Source organism: Pogona vitticeps, chromosome 6 (assembly GCF_051106095.1).
Source record: "Pogona vitticeps strain Pit_001003342236 chromosome 6, PviZW2.1, whole genome shotgun sequence".
NCBI classification, from domain to species: domain Eukaryota; kingdom Metazoa; phylum Chordata; class Lepidosauria; order Squamata; family Agamidae; genus Pogona; species Pogona vitticeps.
Window position 1 is genome coordinate 106,266,225 of NC_135788.1, and position 20,283 is coordinate 106,286,507.

The 20,283-nt window shown below is 42.8% G+C and overlaps 2 protein-coding genes across 3 annotated transcripts; both read left to right on the forward strand.

Annotated features, from left to right (window-relative positions):
• The first annotated feature begins 6 nt into the window (after nt 1–6).
• On the forward strand, nt 7–7,272 carry LOC140701278 (sulfotransferase 1 family member D1). 2 transcript variants are annotated; one of them, XM_078376985.1, is made up of 8 exons: nt 7–154; nt 2,062–2,210; nt 3,389–3,514; nt 3,759–3,856; nt 4,433–4,559; nt 4,905–4,999; nt 5,486–5,666; nt 6,601–7,272. In XM_078376985.1, exons 2-8 carry the CDS (start codon nt 2,063–2,065, stop codon nt 6,711–6,713), a joined length of 888 nt encoding a protein of 295 aa, XP_078233111.1. In that variant the 5' UTR covers nt 7–154; nt 2,062; the 3' UTR covers nt 6,714–7,272. The 2 variants fall into 2 exon arrangements, with proteins under 2 accessions (XP_078233111.1, XP_078233112.1); XM_078376986.1 differs by having other exon boundaries at nt 15–154; nt 2,029–2,210.
• Nucleotides 7,273–7,571: 299 nt separating this feature from the next.
• On the forward strand, nt 7,572–19,687 carry LOC110088368 (sulfotransferase 1A1). The gene is made up of 8 exons (XM_073004522.2): nt 7,572–12,299; nt 13,190–13,338; nt 14,614–14,739; nt 14,989–15,086; nt 15,663–15,789; nt 16,230–16,324; nt 16,814–16,994; nt 17,916–19,687. The coding sequence occupies exons 2-8, from the start codon at nt 13,191–13,193 to the stop codon at nt 18,026–18,028; spliced, it is 888 nt and encodes a 295-aa protein (XP_072860623.2). The 5' UTR covers nt 7,572–12,299; nt 13,190; the 3' UTR covers nt 18,029–19,687.
• The last annotated feature ends 596 nt before the right edge of the window (nt 19,688–20,283 follow it).

Genomic DNA, 20,283 nt, shown 5'->3' on the forward strand with positions numbered 1-20,283 from the left:
ACAGCACTGCTTCAGGCCAGCTACTTCCCAAGCTGATAAGCCTGTACTCCACCCACTCCTGGTTCACCTAAAATAAACAGCATGAGTGTGCACTGTTCATTTCACTTCCCAAGCCAGAATCATCGATAAAATCAGCCAAGTACTCCGGATCAAGGTAAAATATGTCTTGGGAATTGGGGGCAGCCCCTCCTCTTTCCCCCAAGCTTTGCAAAATGGAGGGGCTGGTTGGGGTGGGCAGGATCTGCCTAGGGTGTGAGAACTCTGATTTCACTCCTTGGGAAGGGTGTTGTGCAAGACTGCACAACAATGCATGGAGATCCAATACTTGGGAAAGTTGCTTTCAGGGGCAGCAGTGCCTATAATCTCTCTGCCAGCCCAGCCACTGAGGGACTCTGGAAGTTGTAGTCTAAGACGTTTCCAAAGTTTGCTGGGGATATTTCTTTAGAAGAAAGGCTGGGTCTTCGGTTCAGAATTTTGACTTCTCTTTCATCACATTCAGGTTGCAAGTCGAAGTACATTTTCCTGGGAGTAAACCCAGGGATTTACTTAGCAGTGGGATTTTATATAGGTCTGCAGTGCCATTTGTTTTTCTTGCTTCTTTTCCTGGCTATTTCTTTAAGGAGTAAATAAACGGAAGCCTGGTTGCTCATTGGGGGCACTTTGCTTTGTGCCTTCTGTTACAAGGCACTCACTCGCAGTTAACAGGTAGGGTTGCCAGATACATTGGTACCAAAAGGAGGACATAGAAAGACAAAAAGGAGGACAAAGGAGGACATATTGAATGTTTCATTTGAATCCACATTAAACCCGCAATCAATACAATTTTATTACAATTCCTGCCAATAAACGTCTCTTAGTGAACTGTCCAAGAAACAGTCATGTTAAAAAATAAAAATAAATTCAATGGAGGCTTTTTTCAAAATACCAAAGAATATTATTTAAACAGCTAATTGTACAACTACTACCTTGAAATACTTGCTGTTCTCAGCAGAGCTAAATGCAATGGAGATTAAATTTTGCAATGTTCCTTTTCCCATGGTTTTATGAAAAAGTCAAGTCTGTGTGTGTGTGTGTGTGTGTGTGTGTGTGTGTGTGTGTGTGTGTGTGTGTATGTCTCTCCCTCTCCCTCTCCCTCCATCTGACACACAAACCCTTCCTCAATGTTCAAACAATCAGTTGCTTCAGTTCACTATGTCCATTTCCTCTCATGTCCATTTCTACCCATCCCTCCCTCGCACCTTTGAGCCGTCTCTCCCTTGCAGTCACAACCTTTTTTTCATGATTTTATAAAACTAAGTCTCTTTCTCACTCACATACATCCTCCCTCCCTCCCTCCCTAAATTTTCCCCAATCTTACTTTTAAACAAGCCTCTGTCAAGCTCTCTCGCACCTTTCTTCCCTCCTTGATTGAAGTTTCCCTCATGCTCTCAGTCACCTCCCCCGGAAGCAGTCACTGATTGCCCCCCCCCCCCTCTGTTGCACAGCGGGGGACCAATTAAACTGGCTTATCTCCGATCAGAACCATCAGAACCGAGGATTTACAAGCCGCTGCCTGGAGGATTTACAAATGCCTTACAACCAAGGAAGGAGGGAGAGGTGATTTACATTTTCAGGTAGAAATGCCGGACATTTTAAAGCTTTTTAGCTTTGCCTGCCGGACGCAGGATTTTCGCTTAAAAAGCAGGACATGTCCTCCCTTTTCCGGACGTCTGGCAACCCTATTAACAGGGGAGGACAGCAGAAGAAAAGAGAAGGCATTCTTTTTCTGATCCTATTTCTCCATCTCAAATTCATTTTCTACTGCTTCCAGCTGAGACTTCACTTAAAACCTCCTCTCAACAAAATTCCAACCTCCCTAGGCCTCCTGAAGCAAAATTTCTGGAACTTCTAAATACAGAAATATTTTCTTCCTACTCTGTTTCCGCTTTAATTTTACTGATGCACAGTCTGTGTGACGGGATGTTTGTGTGTGCACTGCTAGTCAGCTTATTTTGGGACATAAAGGCTCACTTTTTACTTACAATTCAGGAATCCAAATAATTTCACCCACTCCTTGGCCAGGATGAAGCCAGAAGGTGAGCAAGGACGACCCCCGTTGATCTCCGTTAAGGGAGTTCCCATGATCAAGACTTTCGCCGATATTATGGGCGAGGTTGAGGTTTTCCAAGCGCATCCTGGTGACTTACTGATCTCAACGTATCCCAAGTCTGGTGAGTGAGGCTTCGGACGGCATTCTCACATGCAAAAGGGAAGCGCGTTAGGCATTTGTATGCTGGTAGCTTCCAATTATTTCCTCTTCCCCCCCACTCATAAATTCCAGCAGAGCTTTAACCGAGCCAGCTTCCTTTGAAACAGACTTGTGTGGACAAACCTTAGTACTGTAGCCTGTTCTTCTCATGTGAAAGATCCTAATTTGAGTCTACTGCGACTTGTATGCCAGTGGAGGTGTTTTCCTGCCTCTTGGACCTGTTTACTCTCCAGTAATGACAGTCTCCACCTTCTCCATATCTTTGCAAGGCTGCTTTCTGTCTTCAAACAAACAAACCAATTCATCCACAAATGTGTGTCGTTTTGCTCACACCTCAGTCAACTCCTTATGAGAACACCTGGCCCAGCCTTTGTGGAGCAGGACCGTGACGGTTACACAACTCAAGTCTTGCCTGTTTCCAGTCTCCCTGTTGGTCAGACTCCTAGCCAGAAGTGTGGTAATGAGGCAGCCAGTCTTGCAGTGGTGCCTGGCCTCACAGCCTAAAAGCACCCGCGCTTTTCGATTTCTAGGAACAATGGCATCATTTTGCACCTCCCTGTTCCTCTGAGCACAGCTGTAGTCCACATATTAGGTGATTAGAGGGTGAAGCATGATTTTGCCTCCCAGGAACAGTATTTTGTAAAGGAATTTTGGTGGCTTGGTCCTCAGCATGCAGTTAAAATCTATTAGCTATTTAAAAAAGGCCTCCTCTGGTCTGAGGTGAAAAGTGTTAGAAGTTAATTTTTAAGAATCAACACAGCTATCTGCACTCTTATTTTTGTTTTCCTGTTTGTTTGTTTGTTTGTTTGTTACATTCTTGGGGTATGTAGCTATGGGTGTTCTGTCCTTAAGCAAAGCATGAAGTTTACCTCCAAATTTCTGAGTTAAGTACCTCCCCTAGCCCCGCCAGTGCCTTTTTCCCGTGGACACTAAAGGAGCACATATTTACTGTCGAAGAAGGTTGAATCAGGTTGTAATGAAAGAATGGCATGGACAAGGTGAGAAGACTGGAATTGGCCTCAATGTATTTAAAAATATGGATAGCTGAGGCATGGGGGGGGATCAAAATTTATATTACAGCAATATTATCCTGTAGTTCAGCCCTGATTTGGAGCAACCATTGCTGTTGTACCCTTTCAGGAACCACCTGGATCAGCGAAGTCATTGATCTGATCTATAAAGAAGGCAACACGGAAAAATGCAGACAAGAACCCATCTATATGCGTGTTCCTTTCTTAGAGTTTTCTGTTCCTGAACTTCCCACAGGTAAAACATGCCATGTTTTCTGCACTCCACACAACATGCTGTGAGGGATGACAGGTGTGAGACATGGGAGAACTGCCTGGAATCACTCTTTCCTCAGGCACCTTCCCTAAGGGAAACAGTGTGTGTGGAAAAGGAGACTTCTAGTTCAGTGTATCTGGAGGACAATATTTTGAAAGGACTGTCTCCCGGGGCACTCCAAAGAGTTGCAGGAGAAGCCCCTTCATCCCCTCTTTCCCCCATCTAGGCATTGAACTGCTAAAAAAAGCACCTCGGCCGTGTCTAATAAAAACCCACCTTCCCATCCAGTTGATTCCTAAATCCTTCTGGGAAAAGAAATGCAAGGTGAGAGGATAGAATTCCTTATTATTGCACCATACAGAGATTTTTTCTTCATGTCTTCCAAAGGTAAGTCTCAAGTTCTTATGAAATCAGGCTTGAAAGTACAGGGACAATGTAAATTCTGAGTACTGGGTACGCGTTGTGTAGTAGTGGTTGGAGTGATATCCTAGTACTCTGGAAATCTGGGTTTCACACTCACTGGGTGTATGTGGCACTGATAAATCCATTTCTGAACTATCTCAATTCTCTTGAAAACACTATTAATAATAAAATAATCATGTGCAGTCAATTCTGACTTACGGCACCATTTTCAGGGTTTTCCAGGTAGAGAATGCCCAGTTGTTTACCATTCTCTTAACAAATACTGTTAGGGTTGATGTAAGTCAGATGCAACTTGAAAGCGCATAGTACACAAAAAGTCTGAGAGAAAATCTTCTCACAAGGAACATGGAGATTTGAGCAGGATTTCTAGATGTTTTGGGGAGGTCCTTTAGAGATTTGCATTTTCCTCTGCCATCCTGCATAAGTGGAATAAATTGAGCAGTTTGGATTAATTTGCATGTTAATCTCTACATGCAGATCATCTATGTGGCCAGAAACGCCAAAGATGTGGCAGTCTCCTACTATTACTTCTACCAGATGGCAAAAATACTTCCGGATCCTGGAACCTGGAATGAATTCCTGGAGAAATTCATGGCTGGGGATGGTAAGGAAAGTAACCAGGTATACGCTGGGAAGATACAGTTTACCTGAACCAAGTAGTATTGGGATTTGTTGGATTACAACTCCCATCAATTTCATTTACCATGGCCAGTGATTGTGTTTGCTAAAGGTGAAAAATTCCCATTGTCCCTGGCCTGTGACCATGCTGGATGAGGCTAGTGGGATTTGGTGTTTTACAAAATTTGTGGGGGTTTGTGATTCCTCGATACAAACTCTCACCCCAATGCACTATGTGCTGTAGCACTGGATTATGACCTTACTCCGCTGTAAAAGTAGGGTTTCTGCTTTCCAGAAAGTTTTTCACTAAAATACCTGTCTCTCTTCCAAGTTGCTTTTGGATCCTGGTATGACCATGTCAAAGGCTGGTGGGACAAGAGAAAAGAACAAAGGATGCTCTACCTCTTCTATGAAGACTTGAAAGAGGCAAGATATTTCCCTCCTCACAAACAGTAATTCTCCACCACTAGCTCGTCCATACCTCTTAATTCCAGTTCTACAAGGAGGAAAGTAAAAGTCATAATAAGGTTTTCCGAACAAGAAGTCCTTGTTTTTTCCATCTGTCTTCATCAGTAATGATTAGGCTCATAGGTGTAGAACATGTAGCCTGCCAGATGTTATTTGATGACATTCCTGGTTAGGAATGATGAGAGTTAAGAGCCAGACTCTATTTTGAGATCCACTGATTTTACACTGGATTAGCCCATCTAGTCCCGTATTCTGCAAGCTGCTTCTGAAAGTACATCAAGGGAAAGTCTGCAGTCTCGGTAGCCAAATATAACAGTACCAGATGGCTGATAGTCCACCCCTGAATTTAATTCAGCATTAACATTCTAGATACCACATCTTCTTCCCATCTCCCTTTCCCAAGATAGGAGCCATGGCTTCTTATGATTGTTCCTTTTCTTCCAGGACCCGCAGCGGGAAATCCGGAAAGTCATGGAATTCCTGGAGAGGTCCCCTAATGACCAGCTGGTGGAGAAGATTGCTCACAAGACCTCCTTCAAAGAGATGCGTCAGAACCCAATGGCCAACTACACCGGCGTTCCCAGCTCATTTATGGACCACAGTATCTCGCCTTTCATGAGGAAGGGTGAGCTGGTTGGATATTGGGAGACAGTCAAGAGGTGTAGCTGGATTGATCAGAAGGAAAGCTAAGGAGATAAGAAATTAAAATCACAGCAGCAGAGGGGTAGGCACAAAGCAGAACAGCCTTGAAAGGAAAAAAACCAAGACACGAGTCAATGTTATTTTTCATGATGATGATGTCTCTTGCTGATGCTACAAGGAAGACTGCCAGTAAAGTTCTACAGTATGGACCATCCCTATTGTGGGTTCCAAAGAGCCAGAAAGTTATTTTTCCACGATACTCCCTTCCACTTTCCTGTGCTGGTTTTTCTCACCTGTGCCAAATACCCTGTGCTCACCTGAACATAAGCAGTCTTGCATGAGTTTGTTGGAAGTGAGGCAGGCCTTTTCATTCTCTTTTTCTGACTGAAGATTTTTGTATAGTTCTGCAAACGTCATCATCTCTAATGATGGATGATATTTCTGGGATGCACAGCTGGCCCTACTGTAGGTCAAAGGGAGGAGACCATTTCAAGCGTCAGATGCTGAGAGGGAATGGCAAGGTGCCAGAGAAGGTGCTGCAGGGCCTGCCTTTTCAGATCAAGGAAAGGATTCTATCTGATTGCAGGAGTGATGAAAGGTTCAGCTGCACGTCCAGCATTTAGCTGTTCCTCAGAACTAGTTTTTTTAATCTGATTGCCGTGACACACAACAATGAGATATTTTAATTGCAGGCATGCAAATGTATTAGCAGTTTCCAATTGGAAACTCGGCTTCTTGCTGTGGATGGGAGAGGAAAGAGAAAGAAAAGTGAATTAGGTATGTGAGATCAGGAAAATATAGGAGCTGCCTGATCTTTTTTTTTTTTTCTCCTATGGACACACGCTTAGGCAGAAGTGTTACAACCTTGTATATTTAATCATCAGGGTCTTGACTACTGTTTCTTTTCCTCAACACAGGAATCACTGGTGACTGGAAGAACCATTTCACGGTAGCACAAAATGAGTGCTTTGATGAAGATTATAAGAGGCAAATGGAAGAATCGACCCTCCATTTCCGCTCGGAGATCTGATGGTGCCTGCTCCCCTTTCATGGTTGTGGCCTCTTTTCAGTGGCAAATTTACAAAAATGAAATTTTCAATAAGTAATTGAGCATCATGGGCAATCTCAGTGGTCAGCTTTTTCGTCGGTTTTCCCTCCCACCTTTCTCCTTGCTTTCCCCACTATCTGTTTTACACTGTAAGGTGCTTGGAGGCAATACTTATCTACATTGCCTTTTGTAATTCTAGAAGACGTGATATCTAGACAGGTAACAAATAAGATAAAATCGATATGCCTCCTGGATCTGTCCAGGCTGTACTCGGAGTGAAAGGAGTACATTGTGTGCTGGGACTCTGAATCCATTCAACATTCTTCTCTCGATTCTATGTCATTTTTTTATCATTCTGTGTCAGGAAAAAAAATATGAATTGTGGTTCATAGAATTATAGAATCATGAAGTTGAAAGAGGCTTATCGAATCCAACCCCCTGCTCAGAGCAGGTATAACTTGTGAACTTTTGGCTTCCTCCTCTTGCCAACAAATGTAGAAAAGAGTTCAATATCAATTAGTTATTAAATTTCTGAATCAGATGTGAAGTTGCTCTGTCTTGTCTCTATTTAGTAGAATCTATTGCTCTGTCCTTGTATAAGCTTTTCAAAATGAAATCTGTGCCACAAAGCTGACTCCTTAGAATTTTCACACACATTGATTGATTGATTGATTGATTGATTGATTGATTGATTGATTGATTGATTGATTGATTGATTGATTGTCATTGTATTGTCACAGTACTGTATACCCATACAATGAAATTCACAGACATCCAGAGACCAGACACATGCACACACATAACATTCTCCAAACACTCCCCACCCACTAAAAAAAATCCCCCAACACTCCCCACCCAGCAAAGTCCCCCACTAAAAATACAAACATCTACACTGCAGACCAAGTAACACAGTCCAACTAACTATTCACTACTGGTGGTCTTTAAGCTCATTTTTAAGTGCAATTATAGATCTGGGATAAAAACTATTCAGAAAACGTGTGGTCCGAGTCTTAATTGTTCTATATCTTCTGCCAGATGGCAACAGTTCGAAAAAGTTATAAGCAGGATGGGAAGAGTCTCTCAGGATGCTGTGTGACTTCCTCAGACAGCGGGATGTGAAGATGTCATCCAGGGTTGGTAGCTGGAGCCTGATGATATTCTGGGCAATTTTAATGGTTCTCTGTAGAGCTTTTTTGTCTGCTACAGAGCTACTCCCAAACCATGCCAGAATGCCATAGGTTAGGACACTCTCAATGGTGCTACGATAGTATGACAGAAGTAAATGCTGAGATAAATTTAACTTGCCGAGCATTCTCAGGAAATACAGCCTCTTCTGTGCCTTCTTCACTAGCATGTTGGCATTTATAGTCCATGAGAGGTCCTCTGAAATGTAAGTGCCCAGAAATTTAAAACTACCAACTCTCCACTTCCTCACCATTTATGTACTGTGGTAAATGTACATTTCTCTTCCTCCAAAATCAATTATGAGTTCTTTAGTTTTTTTAATGTTAAGTGTGAGATGATTTTCTTTACACCAAAGTATCAACCCTTGTACTTCTTTTCTATAAGCAGACTCATTGTTCTTATTTATGAGCCCCACCACTGTCATATCATCCGCAAATTTAATAATTGCGTTGGTGTTATACAGTGGGGTGCAATCATGTGTGTACAGGGAATAGAGGAAGGGACTTACAGTAGCACACAGCCTTGGGGAGCTCCTGTACTTAGTACCAGGGTAGAAGAATGGTGAGATCCCATCCTAACTGACTGTGGCCTATCTGTCAGAAAGTCCTTTATCCACACGCAGATCTTCTGAGGTAATCCCAGGTTGATCATTTTAAAAAACAACCTATTTGGTAGAATGGTATTAAAAGCAGAGCTATAATCCACAAACAACAGCCTCACATAAGTTCCCTGTTGTTCTAAGTGGCTCGGTACAGTATGGAGTACAATGGACCCAGCATCATCAGTAGATCTATTTCTCCTGTATGCAAATTGCCATGGGTCCAAAGATGGTGGAAGACTAGCCTTAATGTAATCCAGCACCAATCTCTCAAAACATTTCATAATAACAGATGTTAAAGCTACTGGTCTATAATCATTGAGAGATACCACAGCTGACTGCTTAGGGACTGGCACTATAATAGATGTCTTCAGGCAAGTGGGGACAGAACACTGCAACAAGGATAGATTGAAAATATCCGTAAAAACTCCAGCTAATTCTGCAGCACAGCCCCTAACAACTCATCCCATGATTCTTTTCCTCAAATTGATTTAACTGCTCAGCCAAAAAAAAAAAAATCACTGCTGCGATACAGACTGTTTTTGTTACTCTGCCCTGTGATATGTCGTAGGCCATGCCATACTTGACGAGTGTCAGAACTCTCAAGATGTTGCTCAATTCTCTGGCTGTACATAGCTTTGGCATCCCTAATGCCCCTTTTCAGTTTAGCTCTGGCCTCTCTATACTGTAGTTCATCACCAGAATGAAAAGCAGCATTTCTGGCTTTTAGTAAAAGGCGCACTTCTCTATTTAGCCAAGGCTTGTTATTAGAAAACACTCGTACTTGTCTGGTGGTAGTAACAACATTGATGCAGCTTTTGATATAAAACAGTACGGTTGAGGCATAAGTATCAACATTGTCCTCCTCAAATAGTGCCCAATCAGTGCACCTAAAACAATCTTGAAGTTGCTCAGATGCACCCACTGGCCACACTTGTATTTCTCTAGCTGATGGTCTGATTCTGTTAACAAGAGGTGTGTATGATGGAATCAAAAACAGAGATATATGATCTGACTGTCCCAAACTAGGCAATGGCTTCGTCTTCTATCCATGCTTGATGTTACTATATACCTGATCCAAGGTATTTTTCCCTCTAGTGGGACAGTCCACATACTGATAAAACTTAGGGAGGACAGTCTTTAAATTGGCTTGATTGAAATCACCTGCTACCACCAGCACTCCATCTGGGTAGGCCTGCTGCTGTTTGCTGATAGCAGTCAACAAACAACTCATAGCTGTGGTTGTGTTAGCATCAGGAGGTATATATATATTTTACTTGCACCTGAACTACAGTAGGACCCCCATATCTACAGGGGGTAGTTTCTAAGCCCCATCCCCGTGGACACTTTAAAAAGTAGTTTATAGCAAATGCTATCATAATAGCAAATGCTATACTGAGCATAGTCTCTGATGGCTTCTCATGGCCAGCTCTGCTAATGACATCAGATTTCTCTAAAGATAAAGGTAAAGGTTCCCCTTGACATTTCTAGTCCAGTCGTGTCCGACTCTAGGGGGCGGTGCTCATCCCGTTGTCAAGCCGTAGAGCCAGCGCTCGTCCGAAGACAGTTTCCGTTGTCATGTGGCCAGCAAACACTGTACAGTACATAGCATGACTGATGGGTCCCTCTAGCGACCAGTTCTAGTAATTTCACTGTTTGAAAATATATTTTGGGATTTTTTTCTTTTAAGATTTGAAGACCGTGGCTTAAGTGAGTCACCAGATACTGATCCGATGGATAAGGGGGTCATACTGGTTGTTTTTTAAAACAGACCATTAAATAAATGGCATTAGGTAATCATTGTCCCTCTCATGGTGCAATCAGATGGCTTCAAAGGTTCATGCGTGATTGCACCAGAAAGGATTGTTTTGGTGAGAATTTAATCCCGCTTAAAGCAATCCTCCCATCTGCCAGGGAACTGATCCAGCTTGATTCCAAAAACTAGAAGCACTATAGCTAGACCAAAAAAAAAGTCCAGCTTAGGCACAGATCAGGGTCAGGCTGGCATGCCTTTCCTCGTGTCATGTGATCACGAGGAAACAGATTGCACTGGACCACATGCAGTCAAAACTGTGATCTATACTCAATGGGATCACACCCTCATTCTAATCACTAATATGTTTCCTGAGGAGGTTTCCCATTCACATTCTTTATGAAAATTAACCATTTAATAACCACTCTCCTGCATCAGCAGAAAACTGTAGTTTAGACGTGCTGGAGTTGATTCTGTCATTTCTGCTACCCTTCAGCCTTGCCAGCTCCCTGATTGGAGGAGGGTACGGAACTGAAAGTGTTCGGGAGCCCAGTTCTCATTTTGTTTTTTGTTTTTTTAAGCAGAAGGGCAGGCTGCTGCATGTTTAAAACGATCCCCAGGATATTTCCAAGAAGACCAATTATTCTTTCACTAAAATATGTCCAGGAAAAAACAGAAGGCTGAAGGCAATCTGGAGAGAGGACAAGAATGGGTTAGACTCCACCCTGCCATACATCCTTGCGTCCCTAGCTGAGCTTATAGTTCCAGTTCAAACCCTAAGACCTACCGTCTTTATGAGACCTATGCTACTTTTACAATTCAAGATTTCATAAGATATTCAGAGGAAGATAACTGATTTTCCCCTTTGAGAATTATGGAAACTAGTTTCAACATGTGAACAACTGCATTTTTAATCCTAGATGCTTCTTGCACCAATGCTGAGGGTATCCCAGAGTCCAGAATACAACCAACATGGCCAGGCACTGCAGAACACAACCAAGAGATACCACAGTTGTTAGAGAGGCATGACTCCAGACTTCTTGAGTGCTGCCAGGGAGCTACTCTGGACTTTAGTAAATAATCTGGTTACGTAGAGCTAGGAGGTGGAGGTTCAAACCAAACACAGGGTGCATTTGTTTGGTTGTTTGTGCCATGTTCCTCACTGTCCATTTTGACACTAATTCTTGCTGCAGAGGGTCAGCACAGTAACCCATGTGAAATCTCCCTGTCCAGTTATGTCTGGCTCAGGATGGCTGCTGTTGCTTCCTTCTCCGTGAAATGCACGTGCTCGGGAGCACCGTTTTCTCTGTCATCACTTTATATATTGGAGATAGAGAATATATAAAGGAGGAGGAAAAGAGGAGGGTCAGGAGTCTTGGCAGGCTTAAAGTCAGAGCATAACTAGAATTGTTGGTACCTGGAGGAAAGCTGGTCCCTGAGTTAGGGGCTGTAAATTCATTTCCAAGTTTTGGCACCTTCCAAATTTTGCCGTGCTGCTCCTCTGCCCTAGTAATACACCCCTGCTTAAAGTACTGGTTAATTAGCCTCATTGCGTGTCCAAATAGAACATGCAACAAAAGCAGCTATTAAAAACAGGTTTCCTATAATTTGAATATTCTGAGCTCTTTGTTATATATACACTGAGTGGTTCTCAGCTCAGTATCAAAGGTTGCTCAGTATCAAGGGTAGGGTTTCTTTGTTTTCTTTTTAAAATGCTTTATATGGTGGTAATAATATTTTGTAAGCTGCCCAGAGTAGTGGCATGTTCACTAAATGGACTGGGTATAAAGCTAAATAAATAAAAACCAGTATAAGCACAGGTATTTCCTAAGGTAAGACCTTTCCCCGCTTTGTTTAGTCAGAGAAGTCTGGAAAACTGCAGCACTGCTTCAGGCCAGCTCCTTCCCAAGCTGATAACCCTGTTCTCCGCCCACTCCTGATTCACCTGTAATAAACTGGATGAGTGTGCACTGTTCATTTCACTTTCCACGCCAGAACGACCGATAAAATCAGCAAGGTACTCCGGATCAAGGTAAAACATGCCTTGGGAATTTGAGACATAACCCCTCCTCTTTCCCCCAAGCTTTGAAAAATGGAGGGGCTGGTTGGGGTGGGCAGGATCAGCCTAGAGTGTGAGAACCTCTGGTTCCTCTCCTCGGGAAGGGTGTTGTGCAAGACTGCACAACAATGCATGGAGATCCAATACCTGGGAAAGTTGCTTTCAGTGGCATCAGTGCCTATAATCTCCCTGCCAGCCCAGCCACTGAGGGACTCTGGGAGTTGTAGTCTAAGACGTTTCCAAAGTTTGCTAGGGTTATTTCTTTGGAAGAAAGGCTGAGTCTTCAGTTCAGAATGTTGACTTCTCTTTCATCACATTCAGGTTGCAAGTCGATGTACATTTTTCTGGGAGTAAACCCAGGGATTTACTTAGCAGTGGGATTTTATATAGGCCTGCAGTGCCATTTGTTTTTCTTGCTTCTTTTCCTGGCTATTTCTTTAAGGAGTAAATAAATGGAAGCCTGGTTGCTCATTGGGGGCACTTTGCTTTGTGTCTTCTGTTACAAGGCATTCACTCACAGTTAACAGGGGAGGGCAGCAGAAGAAAAGAGAAGGCATTCTTTTTCTGATCTTATTTCTCCATCTCAAATTCATTTGCCACTGCTTCCAGCTGAGACTTCACTTAAAACCTCCTCTCAACAAAATTCCAACCTCCCTAGGCCTCCTGAAGCAAAATTCCTGGAACTTCTAAATACGGAAGTATTTTCTTCCTACTCTCAGTTTCCGCTTTAATTCTACTCACGCACAGTCTGAGTGACGGGATGTATGTGTGTGTACTGCCATTCAGCTTATTTTGGGACAGAAAGGCTCACTTTTTGCTTACAATTCAGGAACCCAAATAATTTTCTCCCGCTCCTTGGCCAGGATGAAGCCAGAAGGTGAGCAAGGACGACCCCCGTTGATCTCCGTTAAGGGGGTTCCCATGATTAAATATTTCGCCGAAGTTATGGGTGAGGTTGAGGGTTTCCAAGCGCATCCTGGTGACTTACTGATCTCGACGTATCCCAAGTCTGGTGAGTGAAGCTTCGGATGGCATTCTCACATGCAAAAGGGAAGTGTGTTAGGCATTTGTATGCGGGTAGCTTCCAATTCTTTCCTCTTCTTCCCCACTCAAAAATTCCAAGAGAGCTTAAACCAGGCCATCTTCCTTTGAGACAGACTTGTGTGGATAAACCTAGATAGCCTGTTCTTTTCATGTGAAAGATCCTGTTTTGAGTCTATCACGACTTGTATGCCGATGGAGGCATTTTCCTGCCTCTCGGACCTGTTTACTCTCCAGAAATGACAGTCTCCACCTTCTCCATACCTTTGCAAGGCTGCTTTCTGTCTTAAAACAAACAAACGAATTCATCCACCTCAGTCAACTCCTTATGAGAAGACCTGGCCCAGCCTTTGTGGAGCAGGACCGTGACAGTTACACAACTCAAGTCTTGCCTGTTTCCAGTCTCCCTGTTGGTCAGACTCCTAGCCAGAAGTGTGGTAATGAGGCAGCCAGTCTTGCAGTGGTGCTAGGCCTCACAGCCTAAAATAATCCATACTTTTCGATTTGTAGGAACAATGGCATCATTTTCCACCTCCCTGTTCCTCTGAGCATAGCTGTAGTCCACATATTAGGTGATTAGAGGGTGAAGGATGATTTTGCCTCCCAGGAACAGTATTTTGTAAAGGAGTTTTGGTGGCTTGGTCCTCAGCATGCAGTTAAAATCTATTAGCTATTTGAAAAAGGCCTCCTCTGGTCTGAGGTGAAAAGTGTTAGAAGTTAATTTTTGAGAATCAACACAGCTATCTGCACTCTTATTTTTGTTTTCCTGTTTGTTTGTTTGTTTGTTACATTCTTGGGGTATGTAGCTATGGGTGTTCTGTCCTTAAGCAAAGCATGAAGTTTACCTCCAAATTTTTGAGTTAAGTACCTCCCCCTGCCTCGTCAGTGCCTTTTCCCGTTAGCCGTTCTGGCTTTCAGGGTTACGTTTCTATCCAGGCCAATATAGCCACACCTAATGTTCATCTAGATGAAAATTTTAGAGGCCCTCAATTTCAAATACACAACAACACTTGAACAGCCAGTAAAAAAACTACTAAAGGAGCACATATTTACTGTAGAAGAAGGTTGAATCAGGTTGTAATGAAAGAATAGCATGGACAAGGTGAGAAGACTAGAATTGGCCTCAATGTATTTAAAAATATGGATAGCTAAAGCATGGGGGGGGGAATCGAAATTTGTATTACATCAATATTATCCTGTAGTTCAGCCCTGATTTGGAGCAACTATTGCTGTTGTACCCTTTCAGGAACCACCTGGATCAGCGAAGTCATTGATCTGATCTATAAAGACGGCAACACGGAAAAATGCAGACAAGAACCCATCTATATGCGTGTTCCTTTCTTGGAGTTTTCTGCTCCAGATGCCCCCACAGGTAAAACATGCAACATTTTCTGCACTCCACACTACATGCTGTGAGGTATGACAGGTGTGAGACATGGGAGAACTGCCTGGAATCACTCTTTCCTCAGGCACCTTCCCTAAGGGAAACAGTGCGTTTGGAAAAGGAGAATTCTAGTTCAGTGTATCTGCAGGACAATACTTGGAGAAAAGCACTGGCTCCCCAGGGCACTCCAAAGAGTTGCAGGAGAAGCCCCTTCATCCCCTCTTTCCCCCCATCCAGGCATTGAACTGCTGGAAAAAGCACCTCGGCCATGTCTAATAAAAACCCACCTTCCTGTCCAGTTGCTCCCAAAATCCTTCTGGGAAAAGAAATGCAAGGTGAGAGGATAGAATTCCTTATTATTGCACCGTACAGTGATTTTTTTTTCTTCATGTCTTCCAAAGGTAAGTCTCACGTTCTTATGAAATCAGGCTTGAAAGTATAGGGACAATGTAAATTCTGAGTACTGAGTACCCGTTGTGGGGTAGCAGATGGAGTGATATCCTAGTACTCTGGAAATCTGGGTTTCAAACTCACTGGGTGTGTGTGGCACTGATAAATCCACTTCTGAACTATCTCAACTCTCTTGAAAACACTATTAATAATAAAATAATCATGTGCAGTCAATTCTGACTTGCAGGAGCATTCTCAGGGTTTTCCAGGTAGAGAATACCCAGAAGTCGTTTACCATTCTCTTAACAAATACTGTTAGGGTTGATATAAGTCAGATGCAACTTGAAAGCACATAGTACACAAAAGGTCTGAGAAAAAAAACTTCTCACAAGAAAAGTGGAGATTTGAGCAGGATTTCTAGAGATTGTGGGGAGGTCCTTCAGAGATTTGCATTTGCCTCTGCCATAAGTGGAATAAATTGAGCAGGCTGGGCTGATTTGCATATTCATTTCTACATGCAGATGATATACGTGGCCAGAAACGCCAAAGATGTGGCAGTCTCATACTATTATTTCTACCAGATGGCAAAAGTGCACCCAGAACCCGGAACATGGAATGAATTCCTGGAGAAGTTCATGGCTGGGGATGGTAAGGAAAGCAACCAGGTATAAGCCGGGAAGATACAGCTTCCCTGAACCAAATAGTGTTGGGATGTGTTGGATTACAGCTCCCATCAACTTCATGGTAAGGAAACCAACCAGGTATAAGCCGGGAAGATACAGCTTCCCTGAACCAAATAGTGTTGGGATGTGTTGGATTACAACTCCCATCAACTTCATTTACCACGGCCAGTTATTGTGTTTCCTAAAGGTGAAAAATTCCCGTAATCCCTGGCCTGTGGCCATGCTGGATGAGGCTAGTTGGATTTGGAGTTTTACAAAACCTGTGGGGGTTTTGATTCCTTGATGCAAACCCACACCCCAATACACTATGTGCTATACTGCTGGATTATGACCTTACTCCACTGTAAAAGTAAGGTTTCTGCTTTCCAGAAAGATTCTCACTAAAATACCTGTCTCTCTTCCAAGTTGCTTTTGGATCCTGGTATGACCATGTCAAAGGCTGGTGGGACAAACGAAAAGAACAAAGGATGCTCTACCTCTTCTATGAAGACTTGAAAGAGGCAAGATATTTCCCTCCTCACAAACAGTAATTCTCCACCGCTAGCTGGTCCATCCCTCCCAATTCCAGTTCTACAAGAAGAGGAAAGTAAAGTCATAATAAGCTTCTCCAAACAAGAGTTCCTTGGTTTTTCCCACCTGTCTTCATCAGTAATGATTAGACTCATAGGTGTAGAACCTGTAGCCTTGTAGATATTATTTGATGACATTCCTGGTTAGGAATGATGAGAGTTAAGAGCCAGACTCTGTTTTGAGATCCACTGATTTTACACTGGATTAGCCCATCTAGTCCCGTATTCTGCAAGCTGCTTCTGGAAGCACACCAAGGGAAAGTCTGCAGTCTCAGCAGCCAAATATAACAATACCAGATGGCTGATAATCCAGCCCTGAATTTAATTCAGCATTAACATTCTAGATGCCACATCCTTCTTCCCATCTCCCTTTCCCAAGATAGGAGCCATGGCTTCTTACAATTGTTCCTTTTCTTCCAGGATCCGCGGCAGGAAATCCGGAAAGTCATGGAATTCCTGGAGAGGTCCCCTAATGACCAGCTGGTGGAGAAGATTGCTCACAAGACCTCCTTCAAAGAGATGCGTCAGAACCCAATGGCCAACTACACCAGCATTCCCAGCTCAGTTATGGACCACAGTATCTCGCCTTTCATGAGGAAGGGTGAGCTGGCTGGATTTTGGGAGACAGTCAAGAGGTGTAGCTGGATTGATCAGAAGGAAAGCTAAGGGGAAAGAAATTACAATCACAGCAGCAGAGGGGTAGGCACAAAGCAGAACAGCCTTGAAAGGAAACAAACCAAGACACTAGTCAATGTTATTTTTCATGATGATGATGTCTCTTGCTGATGCTACAAGGGAGACTGCCAGTAAAGTGCTACAGTATGGGCCATCCCTATTGTGGGTTCCAAAGAGCCAGAAAGTTATTTTTCCAGGATACCCCATTCCACTTTCCTGTGCTAGTTTTTCTTGCCTGTGCCAAATACCCTGTGCTCACCTGAACATAAGCAGTCTTGTATGAGTTTGTTCGAAGTGAGGCAGGCCTTTTCATTCTCTTTTTCTGACTGAAGATTTTTGTATAGTTCTGCAAACTTCAGGATCTCTAATGCTGGATATTTCTGGGATGCATAGCTGGCTCTACCGTAGGTCAAAGGGAGACCATTTCAAGCATCAGATGCTGAGAGGGAATGGCAAGGTGCCAGAGAAGGTGCTGCAGAGCCTGCCTTTTCAGATCAAGGAAAGGATTCTGTCCGATTGCAGGAGTGATGAAAGGCTCAGCTGCACATCCAGCATTTAGCTGTTCCTCAGAACTAGTTTTTTTAATCTGATTGCTCTGACACACATCAATGAGGAATTTTAATTGCAGGCATGCAAATGTATTAGCAGCTTCCAATTGGAAACTCGGCTTCTTGCTGTGGATGGCAGAGGAGAGAAAGAAAAGTGAATTAGGAATGTGAGATCAGGAAAATATAGGTGCTGCCTAATCTTTTTTTTTCTCCTATGGACACACAATTAGGCAGAAGTGTTACAACCTTGTATATTTAATCATCAGGGTCTTGACTACTGTTTCTTTTCCTCAACACAGGAATCACTGGTGACTGGAAGAACCATTTCACAGTAGCACAAAATGAGCGCTTCGATGAAGATTATAAGAAGCAAATGGAAGGATCAACTCTCCATTTCCGCACAGAGATCTGATGGTGCCTGGCCGCCTTTCTTGGCTGTGGCCTTTTTTCAGTGGCAAATTTACAAAAACAAAATTTTAAAATAAATCCATCTTTTAAATACAGTATTAGCAGCAAGATCAATGGTAGGTTCAGATTCTTAGAAGTTTGTTCAGTAATGTGGTCTCCTCTTTGATGAATAAATCTTCGGGTAAGATATTGAAAGTATCTAGAAAGGAAGCCTTCGGAGATTTTTGTTTCCAGAAGTAGTTGATGCTGGCTTTGATCTAGGACCCACTTGTTTGTCCTTATCACAACCCAGGGTATCCCCAAAGCTCTCCTCCAGCACCATATTTCAAACAAATCCATTTTTTTCCTGCCAGGTTTCTTTACTGTCCACCTTTCACACCCATACATGGTGATCAGAAACACAAGACTGTGGATGAGCTTGGTTTTGGTCTTCAGTGACATATCCTTGCACTGGATCTTTCTCAATTCCTTCATGGCTGCCCTTCCTATTCTCAGTCTTCTCCTGATTTCTTGGCTGCAGTCCATTTGAACTGATGATTGAACCAAGGTATACAACATCTCTATTTCAATTTCTTCATTGTCAGCATTAAAGTTGTGTAGTTCTTCTGTAGTCATGATTTTTCTTAACATTCAACTGCAGTCCTGCTTTGGCACTTTCTTCTTTCCCTTTACCTAACAGTTGTTTCAAGTCATTGCCGCTTTCTGCCAGTAAGATGGTATCATCTGCATATCTTAAGTTACTGATGTACCAGTTTTCACTCCTCCTTTATCTTTGGGCACATCACGAGAAGGCAAGATTCTCTGGAAAAGGCAATAGTGCTGGGAATGGTGGAAGGCAACAGGAAAAGAGGAAGATCAAATACGAGATGGACTGACTCCCTAAGGGAAGCCACAGGCTAGAGTCGACAAGAACTGTTAAATCATTCATAAGGTCACCGTTAAGTCCGAGGTGACTCAAAGGCACATAAAAATGGGAAGGGAATCCTGTTTTTTTTTTAACTACACAGGTCTGAACACTCATAATGCAGTTCCATAGCTAGCAGTCCACTCTTTCTTGCTATTCTGTGTGCACAAATTAGCTCCTTCTCTATTTCCTACAGGAGCCCTCTGCTGGCTGCAAAATATTTTTAAGTGGTATCTCTCCCTCTATCACCTGAACAATTTTTTCAGCTGTCCTGAATGACTCTACCTTTCCTTCTCCCTTGATGACAAACACATAGGAACTTCCTTGAGAATCACAGCTGGTGCCGGTGGTCAGCTTTTGCATCTATTTTTCCCCGCCAACTTTCCCATTGTTTTTCCCATTTTTTTCAATTGTAACCTATTTAGAGGCAAGCCATTATTTATCTTGCCTTTTTAAACTCTAGAGTGATGTATACCTTAATGGTGTAGTAATTAAGATCAAATCAATATGCCTTCTTGATCTGTTCAGATTATACTGAAAGTGAAAGAAAGAATGGGTTTCTTTTAATGTTCTGGGGCTTTGAAGCAATTTAAAATTTTTCCTCTGGGCTCTGTGTTACGTATCAGTATGTGTCAAGAAAAGCAAACATGAACTGTTGTTCAATGTGTCGTTCAGGAGCTTGTTAACACAAGGTTTCCTTCTCTTGCCAGCAAATGTAGGAAGGTCAATACGAATTAGCTATTAAATTTCCGAATCAAATGCAATACTACTTTGTCTTGATTCTACTCAGTAAAATCTGCTGCTCTGCAAATCCCTGCAGAAGGCAATGTCCTCTTTGCCAAGCCCTTGGTACCAGAGGCATCTTCCGACATCCTGGCAGTGCTCTTATTGGCAGGGCAAGGCAGCTAATAGAGTTAATCAGCAAGACTTTTAAAGGTTCCATTGACGTTTAACAAGCGTAAAAACCAATGGATAAAGTTCAGTGGCACATGAGGGAGATGCCAGAGCACTTACACAATGAGAAAGGACAAAAAGAAAAAGCAAAGGTAGGTGTACTGGGCAAATGCAAAATTCCAAAAGCAAATACTAAATTCTGTGTTGGTGATAACACAAAAGGGTGCACAAGCTTTGACAGCTGCCAGGAGAGACCAAGTCCCCTCTACTATGCAGAATGATTCCTTCCCCTATTATTCCTTCATTGAGTACACTAATAATCCTTGCTGGACTTTGGCTGCTGGATTCTGTTCCATTATGTCCTTTCCACTGGAAAGCGGGTGGTGGTGGTGGTGAACAGATGGCTGACTAAAGCTTTACCATCACTTTGGCTTTTAAAATCCTTTTGGCAGAAGGAAGCA

Coding starts and splice junctions, on each gene's coding strand:
- LOC110088368 (XM_073004522.2), top strand. CDS start 13,191: ATGAAGCCAGAAGGTGAGCAAGGACGACCCCCGTTGATCTCCGTTAAG. Junction 14,740..14,988: donor TGCTCCAGATGCCCCCACAG/GTAAAACATGCA, acceptor CCCCCCATCCAG/GCATTGAACTGCTGGAAAAA. Junction 15,790..16,229: donor GAAGTTCATGGCTGGGGATG/GTAAGGAAAGCA, acceptor CTCTCTTCCAAG/TTGCTTTTGGATCCTGGTAT.
- LOC140701278 (XM_078376985.1), top strand. CDS start 2,063: ATGAAGCCAGAAGGTGAGCAAGGACGACCCCCGTTGATCTCCGTTAAG. Junction 3,857..4,432: donor TCTGGGAAAAGAAATGCAAG/GTGAGAGGATAG, acceptor CTCTACATGCAG/ATCATCTATGTGGCCAGAAA. Junction 5,000..5,485: donor TCTATGAAGACTTGAAAGAG/GCAAGATATTTC, acceptor CTTTTCTTCCAG/GACCCGCAGCGGGAAATCCG.